At 54.2% G+C, this 11,681-nt stretch overlaps 1 protein-coding gene across 1 annotated transcript in view; it reads left to right on the top strand.

Annotated features, from left to right (window-relative positions):
• Positions 1–3,325: 3,325 nt before the first annotated feature.
• The window catches only part of MNT (MAX network transcriptional repressor), a 28,025-nt gene continuing 19,669 nt past the window's right edge, over positions 3,326–11,681 (top strand). The window contains 1 exon segment of the mRNA XM_071765424.1: positions 3,326–3,443. Within this exon segment, the coding sequence (XP_071621525.1) occupies positions 3,371–3,443 (73 nt within the window). The 5' untranslated portion in view covers positions 3,326–3,370.

The raw sequence follows: 11,681 nt of genomic DNA, 5'->3' as shown, positions 1-11,681 counted from the left end.
TTGCCTGACACCAGCAGATAGCACCAGGGCTGGGACAGGAGTGTGGGAGGGAGATGTGGGCACCAGGCTGCTCCCAGCGTGGGTCTCCAGGCTGCAGCAGAGGTGTCAGCACCACCAGCTGCTCCCAGAGCCTCTCCCACCTTCTGCTCCAGTCCCCTCCTGCCAGGAAATGAACGGGGGCAGTTTGGGAAAAAAGCTCTGTGGTGAATATTGCCAGAAAGCCAAACTTACTGATGGCCATGTGATGCAAAAAATTCTGAGGGTGGTTTTGTCAGGAGAAGCCGTTTGCTGCACAGGTGGGAAGGAGATTGTCCAGTCTTCAGCTGTACTGCACTTATTCTTCCAAATTTGCACAGATGAAGTTGGGTTTTTTTAAACATCCACCACATCCCTAACATAGAACATGATGTTGAGGATTTTAAGCATTTTGGGCACTTTGTGATTTGGTGGCATCATCCTCAAAATGGCCATTTTCCTTCTCCTTTAAATCCTGTTTTTTTCTTTTTTGTCTCTCTTTAGGGGAAGGGTGGATATAAGGAAAGATAATGGGATCTATACCCATAGCTTGTTTTCCCTGCACTATCAGTGCATGAATATTATGATCATAATTATACTTAAATAAGCCTAAACCCATGCAAACTTTATATAATTCCATCAGTAACCTAGTTTACCCTGGTATTTGCTGTACTGTTTAAAATGTTTACACATACCCAGCTTTGTGATTAAGATAATATCCAAATTCATCACTCAAAGTGTATGGCAGCAATTTCATTCATGCTTAACTCCATTTATTTTAAACTTACTACAGCCAGAGTAGGGATTAACATCTGTACCCTCTGACTATCATCCCATATGACCTAATGAACTGGCTAAACAGGAAATAAAACCAGATAGCAAGTTAAAAGACCCAGGATATTCCCTCAAGACAGGTAAAAGACACACCTTTGAACCTACCTGTGCTTGTAAAGGAAACAAAAGCTTTAAATTCTCATCATGTAAGTTACACCTCTTCTTTGGAGAATATTAGTCAAAGGAGTTGACTGAAAGTTTCAGAACTCCGGATGGAAGCTGCAGAGCTCTCCTGAGATGGGCTGGAGGTGGGCAGTGCCAGGAGCCCCCGGGGCTGCCCCGAGGAAGCCACTGGCTGTGCTTCCAATGCCACAGAAGTTTCTGCTTCTCCTGGGGCTGCCCCTGTGTGTTTGTGAGGAGCAGCACAGAGCAGGAAGAGCAGAGTCCAGGAGGCTGGGCAGGAGGGGAAGGATGGCTCAGCCCCAGCCCGTGCTCCTTGGTGTCCTCAGCTCCCAAAGTCTTTTTGCTGTGTAGACAGCCCAGTGTCTGCTCTTCTCAAGCGTGGAGTGTAACAGGGAAGACATTGGACCTCTTTGTACTTTTAGCACATAAGAAAAGTTGTAAAAACGCTTCCATGATCACGGAGTCAATCCAAATAATTTAAGTGTTCTGGTTTACTGCTGTCCCCAGGAACAGGGGCAAATGATTCAGCGAAAACCTTTCCTAGTATAATGCTCCAGAGGTAGATGAATACACAGTTGATGGATATTGGATGTGTTCCCAAGCTGCTGCATCAGTTGGGTCCAAAAGCTTGCAATAAATGAATTTAATCAAGAAACATCTCTCTGATATGAATGTTTAATGGCACTGATTTGTACTTTCAGCTGCCAAAGTCAGGAGCTATCTTAGCAGTTGAGAGCCCAGGGTTTCTGGACAAACAACTCTCCTTGGAGATTAAAGCCTTGCAAAAGAGGTTACCAGACAGGCTGAAGGGAAGTTTTGCCTTCTACCAAGGCAGTTAGTGCAGCACAGGACTAAACCATTCAAATGCATCTGAAAATGTTTCTTTTGAAAGCTGTGTTCTAACAAGTGTACTGCTTTATACACGGTTGTTGTGTTCGCAGTAAGGTCCTCTAGTGACTCATTTTTGTTGCCTCTTTATTATTTCCCCTGATAAAAACTGAGATGCTTTCCAAAGGCTCCCTCGTTCCCTGCTTTGGCTCAACCCCCGGGCATGGGACACCCCAGAGCCCTCAGCCCTGTGCACGCAGAGAGCGTGTGACAGGGGACAGCTGGGGACAGGCTCTGCGACACGGGACAGGGAAACATCTGCTGAGCGAGACATCGCTCCCAGCCCGCAGCCTGATGGCGATCACAGCTCTGATCTCTGCAGCGCTTCATGCGGGGTGCGGGCTGCATGCGGGCCAGACAAGGCCACGCGGGGCATGCGTGTAAAAATAACGTAATTGTCTTGATTTTAGGGTAATCTGGGCAGACGCACCCCACCCGCGGGAGGTGGAGAGAACAGGCAGACCTGGCGCGCCTCCGCTGCCCGCGCATCCCGGGGCGGGCTAACGTGGCCGCGCCGCGCCGGGCCGGGCCGGGCCGAGCCGCGCCGGGCCGGGCCGAGCCGCGCCGGGCCGGGCCGGGCCGAGCCGAGCCATGCCGTGCCGTGCCGTGCCGAGCCGAGCCGTGCCGAGCCGGGCCGTGCCGAGCCGTGCCGAGCCGTGCCGTGCTGTGCCGTGCCGTGCCGAGCCGTACCGAGCCGAGCCGAGCCGAGCCGAGCCGAGCCGAGCCGAGCCGAGCCGAGCCGAGCCGAGCCGAGCCGAGCCGAGCCGAGCCGTGCCGTGCCGTGCCGAGCCGAGCCGTGCCGTGCCGTGCCGAGCCGTGCCGAGCCGAGCCGTGCCGGGCCGGGCCGGGCCGAGCCGAGCCGTGCCGTGCCGTGCCGAGCCGTGCCGTGCCGTGCCGTGCCGTATCGTACCGGGCCGGGCCGGGCCAACGGCCCCGCCGGTGCCGGGCGCTGGCGGGCGGGGCGCGGCCCCTTTAAGGCGCGCGGCGGCGGCTTGGGGCGGCCATGTGGAGGGCTGCACGCCGTGTTGTCCTCCCGCACCATTGGCTGCCGCCGCGCTGACACCGCGTCACGGGCCGCCAGCGCACTGCGGGGGGAGTGCGGACCGCAAAGCCCGGCGCCCGGATCACGGGCCCGCCGGACCGGACCGTGCCCGCCGCGGCCCCCCGCAGCTCGGGTTCGTCCCGATGACGACCGGCGTTGGTGGCCGCCCCGCGCGGGCGGTAGGGCTGCAGGGCTAACCCCCGCCTGGCGCCGGTCCGTCCCGGCCGCCGCGTCCCGTCCCGCCCCGTCCCGTCCGGGCGGCGCCGCCTGATCCGCGCCGCGTCTTAGCGCCGCCCGCCGCGTAGTAGCGGGGCCGCGCCAGCGCCCGCCTGTTGTGTTTCTGTTGCCGCCCGCCATCTTGTCGCCAGCGCTGCTGCCGTCGGGGCGAGCCGCGGGGCGGCGCGGCGCCGGCGGCCGGGCCCGCGCACCGGGGAGGCGGCAGCGGCGGTGGCGGCCGGGGCCCGCGCCATGAGCATCGAGACGCTGCTGGAGGCGGCGCGGTTCCTGGAGTGGCAGGCGCAGCAGCAGCAGACCGCACGTGGTAAGGGGCCGGCCGAGCCGAGCCGCGGCCGCCGCCTGACAGCCCGCAGCCGGCCGGGGCGGTGCGGGAACGGGAGCCGCGCCGGCGGCTCGGGGAGGGCGGCGGACGGGAACGCGGCGCTGCCGGTGCCGGGGGGTGGCGGCGGGGGAAGCCCCGCGGCGGGCGCGGGGAAGTGACAGGGCGCGGGCGGGGAACAGCGGGGCGGGGAGAGGGGGGAGCGCGGCGCCGCCCCGGCGGGGGCTCCCTGCGGGCGGGGCGGCCCCGAGCCCCGCGGGTCCCGTGCCCCGGGCCGCGCCGGGGGGCGCCCGACACCCCCGCCCCTCCCGCGGGCGCGCTGCGTGTCCCCGCGCGCGGGCGGGGCGGAGGCGGGGCCGCGCCGCGTGACGCCATGGGCTCCGCCCACCACCACGTGCGCGCGGCACCGCCCCGCCCGCGCGCCGGGAGCCCCGCCCGTCCCGGCCTCCCGCACCCCCCCCCGGCGGGGACCTCCCCGACCCCCGCAACACCCGGGGGCTGCCCCGGCCCGCCGGTGCCGCCGTGCGGTGTCGGCAGAACCGCCCCTGCTCCTCCCGCCGGGTCGCGGCGGGCTGACGGCGGGGGCGATGCGGCAGGGGCTCGGCGGCAGCGTGCGGGGGGACCCGCGCGGGTGTGATCAGCGCCGGGGCTGCGGGCCCGTGGTGTGCGTGATGAGTCATGCGGAGACGGGAGGCAGGCAGGCAGCGCTGGGCGTGCGGGGACTGCGGTGGTGCTGGCTGCCATCCGAGGCGGGGGCTGTCCCTGCCTGTCGCAAGCCGGTGACAGTTCCGTGCCCAGCCCGCTGACACTTGCAGCTCCGGGGCTCACGGGGTGAATGTGCGCTGGGTAGAGCGGAGGTTAAACACCGGAGAGCTGGTGTTAGGCAGGGCTGTTTGTTGTAGCTGCTGCTGGAAAGGATTTTAATTACTCCCCAGCTACGCCGCATTGTGAGAGCATTTTGTTAAATGGATGCAACAAGTGAGGATGTGGGATCCTTGGGAAGAAGTGTCTGCTGCCAGGCAGGAGGGGCAGGAATGCCCTGGCTGCATCGTAACCTCTCAGGGCAGAAATTATTCCTAAGTGAGGCGTGGGCGAAACAATGCACCAGAGCAACCAAGAAATTGGGCGGGCTTACTGGTTAGCAGGAGCAGCAGGTGGGGACCTGTGGGGTGGTGTTTTGCACCAAAGCCCACTCGGGGCCAGAGCTGCCCAGGGCTTAGCACTCCCTGGGCTGTGCTGGGTGCTTGGTGCTGCTGCCAGACCCGCTGTCAGTCCCCGTGTCACCTGCAGCAGGGGTGTCAGGGCTGAGCAATGTTGGTGTAAACGTGGTTACTTCAGGAAGTCCTGAGCACCAGGAAGATGTGTGGCACGAGAAGAAGGAGCCCTTCACCTCAACTTTGGGTAACAGGAAGATGGCAGGGGAGAGCACAAGCAGAGAAACAACTGGGAAAGACTCTTTGGGCAATAATAAAACATTCTAGGTTGGCTTTCTTCCTTCACGGCTGCCTCCCTCCCCTCCTGCTTCAAACTGTGTTCAGACAAGCTCGAGGGTCTGCACTACAGCCACAGTTACACTAATATGGGTCTGGTCCAGCCTTAAAATCAGTGCAGTTTGGGAACACCATTAGAAAATCTAAAATAAAGCTCATTGAAGGTTGCAGCATGGAAAGCTGATGGAAGTTGTGCAGGGTGCTCAGCCTCGGGTAGGAGAACAGGGCAGGATCCCTCACTGGGAAGAACAGCTCAGTAGAGTCGTGGTGGGGACCTCAGGGATGAAGCAGGCTCTGGGGTTGGGGCATCCTTGAGTTGTGCCCTTTGTTATTGAAGCTGGGTTCAGACTTTGCTGGATTTTGATGGACACAGCACCAGGGGTTGGTTGTCTCCCAAGTAAACTGGAAGCAAATGAAATGAAATCAATAGAATGAGAGGGAATTCTGTGCTTATTAATTAAATAGCTACACAGACACATCTAGTGATTTTTACACCTGTAGAACCCTCGCTCTTGATGACACTTCCCCAGCATAAACATTTCTGCTCTTTACTGACTCTGTTTTCGGAGGCTCTCTTGCTGGTTGCACACCCCAGTTTGATCCTGTGAGTACACCTGGTTCTACTGCACACTTGGTGCTGGGCTCGTGTTACTTGGAAATGGTTTCTTACCAATGTGTGTGATGGGTTCATGCAGACCTGCAGGGAGATGAAACAACAGTGAAACTTCAGTGGTTTGGCTCATCACTGGTGCCTTCTGTCTGCAGGCTCAGCAGACCCATTCTCCTGCCTGATGGCAAGTGTTAGGTAAATGATAACACTAGTAATTTTCTTTCAGTCTCATTAATTATGGGGAAAAAAACCCACGAGACTTGTGGGAGGTGAGTGGGATAGTTGATGTTATGAATTTCTTATTATAATATTGATGCCATGGGAATGCAAACAATAACAGACACACCCTGGACATGCACCATGTTGGGTCCATACTTTGGTGTTCCTGCTTGTTTTGGGAGTCAGGATTTTGAGGCTCTCTTGTCTCATCCACATTGGTTTCACAGTGCTGCTGCTAACCCTTTTCCTGTAAGCGCGTGGCTGGCATGTATATAAACACATACGTTTACACATGCACAAACTGAGGTCCATTTCCTGTCATTTGTCAGCTCTAGGGACATTTGACTAGAATTAGAGGCTGAGTGATTTCTTTGAATTTAGGTTAATCCAAGAATGTTTCATGATCTAAGAGAACAGATTTATTTAAAATTTTATTAGTGTTTATGCTTTTATTAGTGTTTTTCCCATAGGTATTGGCTTATGACCCACTCAGCTTGTACTCTCTGATTTCTCAATGCTCCTCAGTTGTGTTCATAGCCTTTCATTTTTTTTGAGATTTCCATTAAGGGTGTTGACCAAACAGTAAGCCTAGTCCTGGCCTTTCCCATCTCATCCAGCTGCCGTTTGGCACGCATCTTAACTGCAGAGGATAGAAACCAAGCTGTGTGGTGACCAGAAGGTTTTTCTTTGGCTCTGGTTCCTTCTTCCTGGTGCTGTTGGGGGAAGAGGACCAGCTCACAGCCAGCATCCGTGTTTTAGCAGCATGGCAGTGCTGTACTCGGTGGGGTCCTCCTCTGATGTCTCTCAGCAGGTCTCATCAGTGTGATGCTGGGACACATCTCCAGAAGCCCTGCAGGTGTTAGGTGCAGCAGTGGCAGTTCTTGTGACGATCGAGGAACAGAACAGTGAACTGGTGTCCAGCAGACACTTACCTAACAGGCTGCTAATTAACCTACAGATCCAGTTTTGCCATGACTCAGAGTGTGACATGAAGTCATTGAACCTGTCTTTGCTTTAGCTCCTGGCGTGTGTGAGATACAAGCAGTGTGTTGTTTGACACAAGAGGTTTCCAGACGGATGATGGTCACAGACCTGCTTGCCAGCAGAGGAGGTGGTGAGGAGTGCTCACGTCTCCTGTGGGCACACAAAGTGTCTGTGCTTTTGGTTGTCAGAGTACATTGTAATATGGTTTATTAAGTCAGCTGATGTTTAGCATTCTGTTCTGACCAGCGTGGTCATGGGCTGTGCTTCTGCAGACCCTGGAATGTCCCACAGGGCTGGGAGGGGAGACAGTGGTGTCCTCCTGTGTTGGAGCAGGTGGGGCTGGATCCTGCCAGTCTATAGTGCTGCTTTTTGCTCTGCACACAGCAGCTCTTCAGCTTGCAGGTAGTGGCTTACCAGAACGTGTGACTTTGTCTCCCTGTTTCTTAAAAGTGCCAGTGCCCCGTGGAAAAGTGTTGAGACAACATCCTGCTGGGACACAGCTCTGCCCACTGCCTGCCTGGGTGAAGCTCCTCCTGCAACAGAGCAGTCAGGAGTCAGCCCTGTGCTGTGGGTGCCCACTCTGCTGGTCTCTGCACTTCATCCCAAGTTCTGCAGAAAGCTGCAACGCAGGTTTTACATCAGACCCTCCTGCCAAGCTTTGGTGCTGCTGCAGAGACCACACGTGGCACACTCGGCACTTTCATGGCTTGAAAGCACTGGGGTGGTCTGTGTGTATACAAGGCTTGTCCATGATGGTTTCATTTTTTTAGCAGTCTTAATCTGTTTTCTTTTTCTTTGTATAACTGCTAAGCTCTAGCCCTTTATTTCTTTCTTCCTTCTGCTAAGAATTGGTTGTAACTAAGATGCAGCTGAAATGACTATCTGGAGCTGACTCAGGGTTTCAGTTAATCACTGGAACAGCAAATTAAAGCACAATGTAAATTATCCGTGGAGATTTGAGAAGCTGTTGCTTTGAGAAGTGTCTGCCAGGTATTGTTTAGTTATGGCTGATTCTTCTTTGGGGCTTGGGAGGTGAACTACAAGATTTCTTGAGGGTCTTTCCAACTTTCCTTACTGCATTGTCGGAGCTGCGATGGTTTTGTTGAAGGGACATACTGCCTTGTAAGCCACCTCTTTCTGTAAAGTAGGAATAAAGCGTGTCTGTACTCTAGATTTGATCAGGCAAGAGAATCATCTTGTCATTTCTCTGATTTATTTCAGGTTTGGATACTGAGGCCACTTTGATTCCTAAGAGTTAGAGATGGTGTGTCTGGGGCTGATGGAGAGGCAGTTGTGCAAAGGGATGGACAAAACCAAAGTGGTTTTAGCCCAGATGGGAGAGAAGAGGTGTGCTTGTGCTTTGCCATTGTTTGCCAAAGTTTGGAGGGGCTCAGAGAGAGGGGTCACCCTGTCAGAGGGGTCTCAGTCCTCCAGTGACTGTGTGCTGTCACTGCCCCTGGTGTCAGCAGCCTCAGCCATGACTCAGAGTTGGCTCAGGCTGAGCACTGCTGGTCCAGTAATGCTGACTCGGTTCTTATCTCCCTCTCCTGGTTCTCACATCCGTGAGTCCAGGACCTACAGAAACTGAAACCAACCTTCAGGCTCCAGCCTGTCCTTCCTGTCAGTGTGGCAGTCCCCCTCCCGGAGTGCAGCCAGGCCAGCCTGGGACATGGAAAACCCCTGGAGACTCCTTCAGTCCCCAGCACTCCCTGGAACAACCAGGAGTGACTCCTGTGTGTGACGCTGCTGAAGAAACGTTGGGAGTGAAATCCAGGGCACTCTGCTCCGGGTTTGTAGTGCTTCATGGTGTGCAGAATGAGCTCCCAGAAGCACTGAATGATTCAAAGAAAGACTTCAGACTATTTAGAAAATTACACCGCAGCACTGCCAGTGCCTGACTGTTCATGGGGTTCCCCAATGATCTCTCTGTGTAGGGGAGGGACCTCTAGGCATACGTAGAGGTGCTTGATTACCCAAAGGCACATGCTGTTTTTAATTCTATGTACTGATAGTGTCCCTAGTACAAAGAAGGTGCATTAAAAGAACATGAAAGTTCCTTGAAGGCATGCTTGGGCAGGGCTCTTGCAGTGCTTGGGGACAGGCCTGGGGGATGCGTGTGGCTCAGCCTGCAGCTGCTGCTGTGGGGTGGCATTTCCAGGGCAGGCAGGAGTGGGGAGATAAATTTAAACCTGGCAGATTATTAGGTAACAAAGTTAAGAGAGGCTGGCACTGTGTATTCCTGGGCAATCAGGGCCCTAAAATAGCACCAGCCCACCAGTCAGGAACACTGACCCTGTTTCTGGTTTCTGTGTCCTCTGATGAGATTTGCAGTTCAGCCCTGCTGCTGCTGGCCTTGCTGGCATCCTCCCCTGGGGTTTGTGGCCTGGATGGCTTGGCCAGGGAGCTGAGGTCCCCTGCTCTTGTGACATGGGCTTTGTGGCAGGCAGGGTGAAAGTCCCTGTCCCCTCATGCCTCAGTGATGTGCTGGGCCCCCTGAGTGTTCACAGGGCTGGTTTACTTCCCTGATTCATCCTCAGTCCTGTTGATGAGGGTGTCAAGAATAAGAGGAAATCCCACAAAATGTTGGTGTGGACCTGCTGGTTCAGCTGTCCCTCTGAGCCCAGCAGAATGCCCTGGGCCTCCCCTCCTCTTCCCAGCTGTGTTTGCAGGAGCTCAGGTACCGATTCAGAGCACATGGTGTGCTTGTTACCCTTCATTTCTTTAATGTCTGTGAAGGAAAGCAGGCAAACCTGTTTCATACAGGAAAACAAATAGCTCTAGGGGGCCTTTTTACAGTGTGTTTTTAGATTGTTAGCAAGGTGTGAGTACGAATTAAGCAGGAGACAGAGATCTTTGTAGCTGGATGGAAGTGTTTCTGTCCCACAGTGGGTGTGTGTAGGGGATGTCTTGGGACTCTTTCTGTCGGGGGGAGCAATTGTGTGGTTCCTTTTTGCTCGTGGATGAGTCAGACACAGAGGACAGTGTCTCACTGGTGTCAGATTTTGGCTAAAAAAAAATCTCCTTGAAATAAACTCTTCAGCTCAAGGGAGCTTGAGATTTGAAACACCAAAGGCCTTGCTGGCAGCTTGTCAGCAGCCTGAGGACTGCACCTGCTTCCCAGAGACATTTACATAAATATTTCTGATCAGTAGTGCACCCGTGTAACCTTACTTTGCAGTTCTCTTGGCTTCCCCAGTGAATGAAAATTACTTGTAGGAATTTCACTGCAGACTCATGCACTGAAAAGCACTGCCAGCAGTGCAGACCTCAGCTGCAGGTTCTCCTTTCTGGATCTGAACCTTCTGTCACTGCCAGGAGCCAGTGCAGATGTGAGTTCTGCTTGGGCAGGTCCTGCAAAGCCAGGAGCTTCCATCCACCCATCACCTTTCCTGCTGCTGCCCTGTGTGGTGAGGATGGAAGCTTTGTGGGGTTTCTCCAGGCCAGCCCCCAGGACACCTCTCCCTCTGGCAAGGCTGGGGAGCTGTGGTGTGGCCAAACATGCACGTAGAGAGCACCATGAGTCAGCAGGTCACTGGGGTTGAATTTCCTCATGCATCCTGTGCCAGGGCCATCCCCTTGGCTCTGGCTGCAAACCAGGCACTAAAGTGGGGCAAAAGAATTGCAGACAAAAGGATTTTGTTTATTAGTTATTAATGTTGTTGAGTTGAACCAATGTGGAGTCATTGGTAGCTAAGGTTTATGTTGTTTACATCATGGGATTCCTACTGAGGTTTCTGCCTCTCTGCCCTGCTTTATTTCTTCCTTTAAGGAAATTTTATTAATTATATTTTCTTGAGATATTTCAGGGTAGAGAAATACTGCATTCAGAGTCTGAACTTCTCTTTAAAAAACTTGTATTTTGCAGTCAGTCAGATCTTGAGCTCACCTACCCTCTTACAACTGCTACAAGCAGTTGAATTAAATTTTTTGAGTCTTTGGCAGCCATGAGGAAAGCACTCTTTGGATGTGAAATCCTTCCAGATCACTGATTTTCACATGGTGCCTTCCCAAGTGCTGCAGGGTCAGAAGTGCAGCCCTGGCGCTGGAGCTTGACCCAGGTGTTGGTTTCTTTTTATGCAGAAAAGAAACTTGTCCCCATTCCTGGTCTCATAAGCTGAGTGTTTTCAGGCTGTGGCTGCAGTCAGGAGCAGAACTGGGGCTGCTGATGTTCTTAAGATTTGAAGTTCTTAACCAGCAAGGAGAATTGGGCCAAAATGCTTTAATGAATGTTGGAGGAAATACGATGTTTGGTGTAGAACTTCTGGGCTGAAGGGAATGTCAGGAAATCATGTTTTCTGTGAATCCGGGGCAGTGATGCTGTGTGGTCACATGCACCAAAGGTCATCCAGAATCAGCAATACAAGTTTCGTTCCCTTCACTGCTCTCTGTTGCTTTTGTGTGACACCCCTCAGAACCAAAGCTGGGTGAGACAGTGCCCAAGCAGCAGCAGGGCCCCTGGGCAGGTTCAGCAGCTGCTGAGGTTGTCTTAGGCCCTTTTCCCTGTGTTCCACTTGCTATATTTAATAGAGTTGCTTCCTGTACATGATGGGTTGGAGCAGAACCTAGGAATCCCAGGTGCAGTGTACATTCTTCTCTGGCAAGTTTCCTCAATATATACAGCTCAACTCAGCTTTCAGGTCAGACTCCCATCCCCTTTAGGCCTCCAGCCAGCCCCCTCAGCTGTTTTGGGGTGTTTCTCAGAGCTTCCCCTCAGTTCCTTGACCCTGCTGACACAGGTCCCAGCCTGGGTGCACCATTGCTCTAATCCCTTGCTTGCTGCGGTCAGGGTTTATTTTCCATCTTGTGTTGTGTCACTGGACAGAGCTGTAGCCTGCAGCATGCTGTTGCTGCACCATTTTTTGTTGCAGCTCTCCCCTCGGAGGCTGTCAGGAATGGGATCTTCTGAGCTCCATGCGCAGG

This window comes from Heliangelus exortis, chromosome 21 (genome assembly GCF_036169615.1).
Source record: "Heliangelus exortis chromosome 21, bHelExo1.hap1, whole genome shotgun sequence".
Lineage (NCBI taxonomy): Eukaryota > Metazoa > Chordata > Aves > Apodiformes > Trochilidae > Heliangelus > Heliangelus exortis.
The sequence above is the reverse complement of the archived record's forward strand: the minus strand, read 5'-3'. Positions and strand labels throughout refer to the sequence as shown.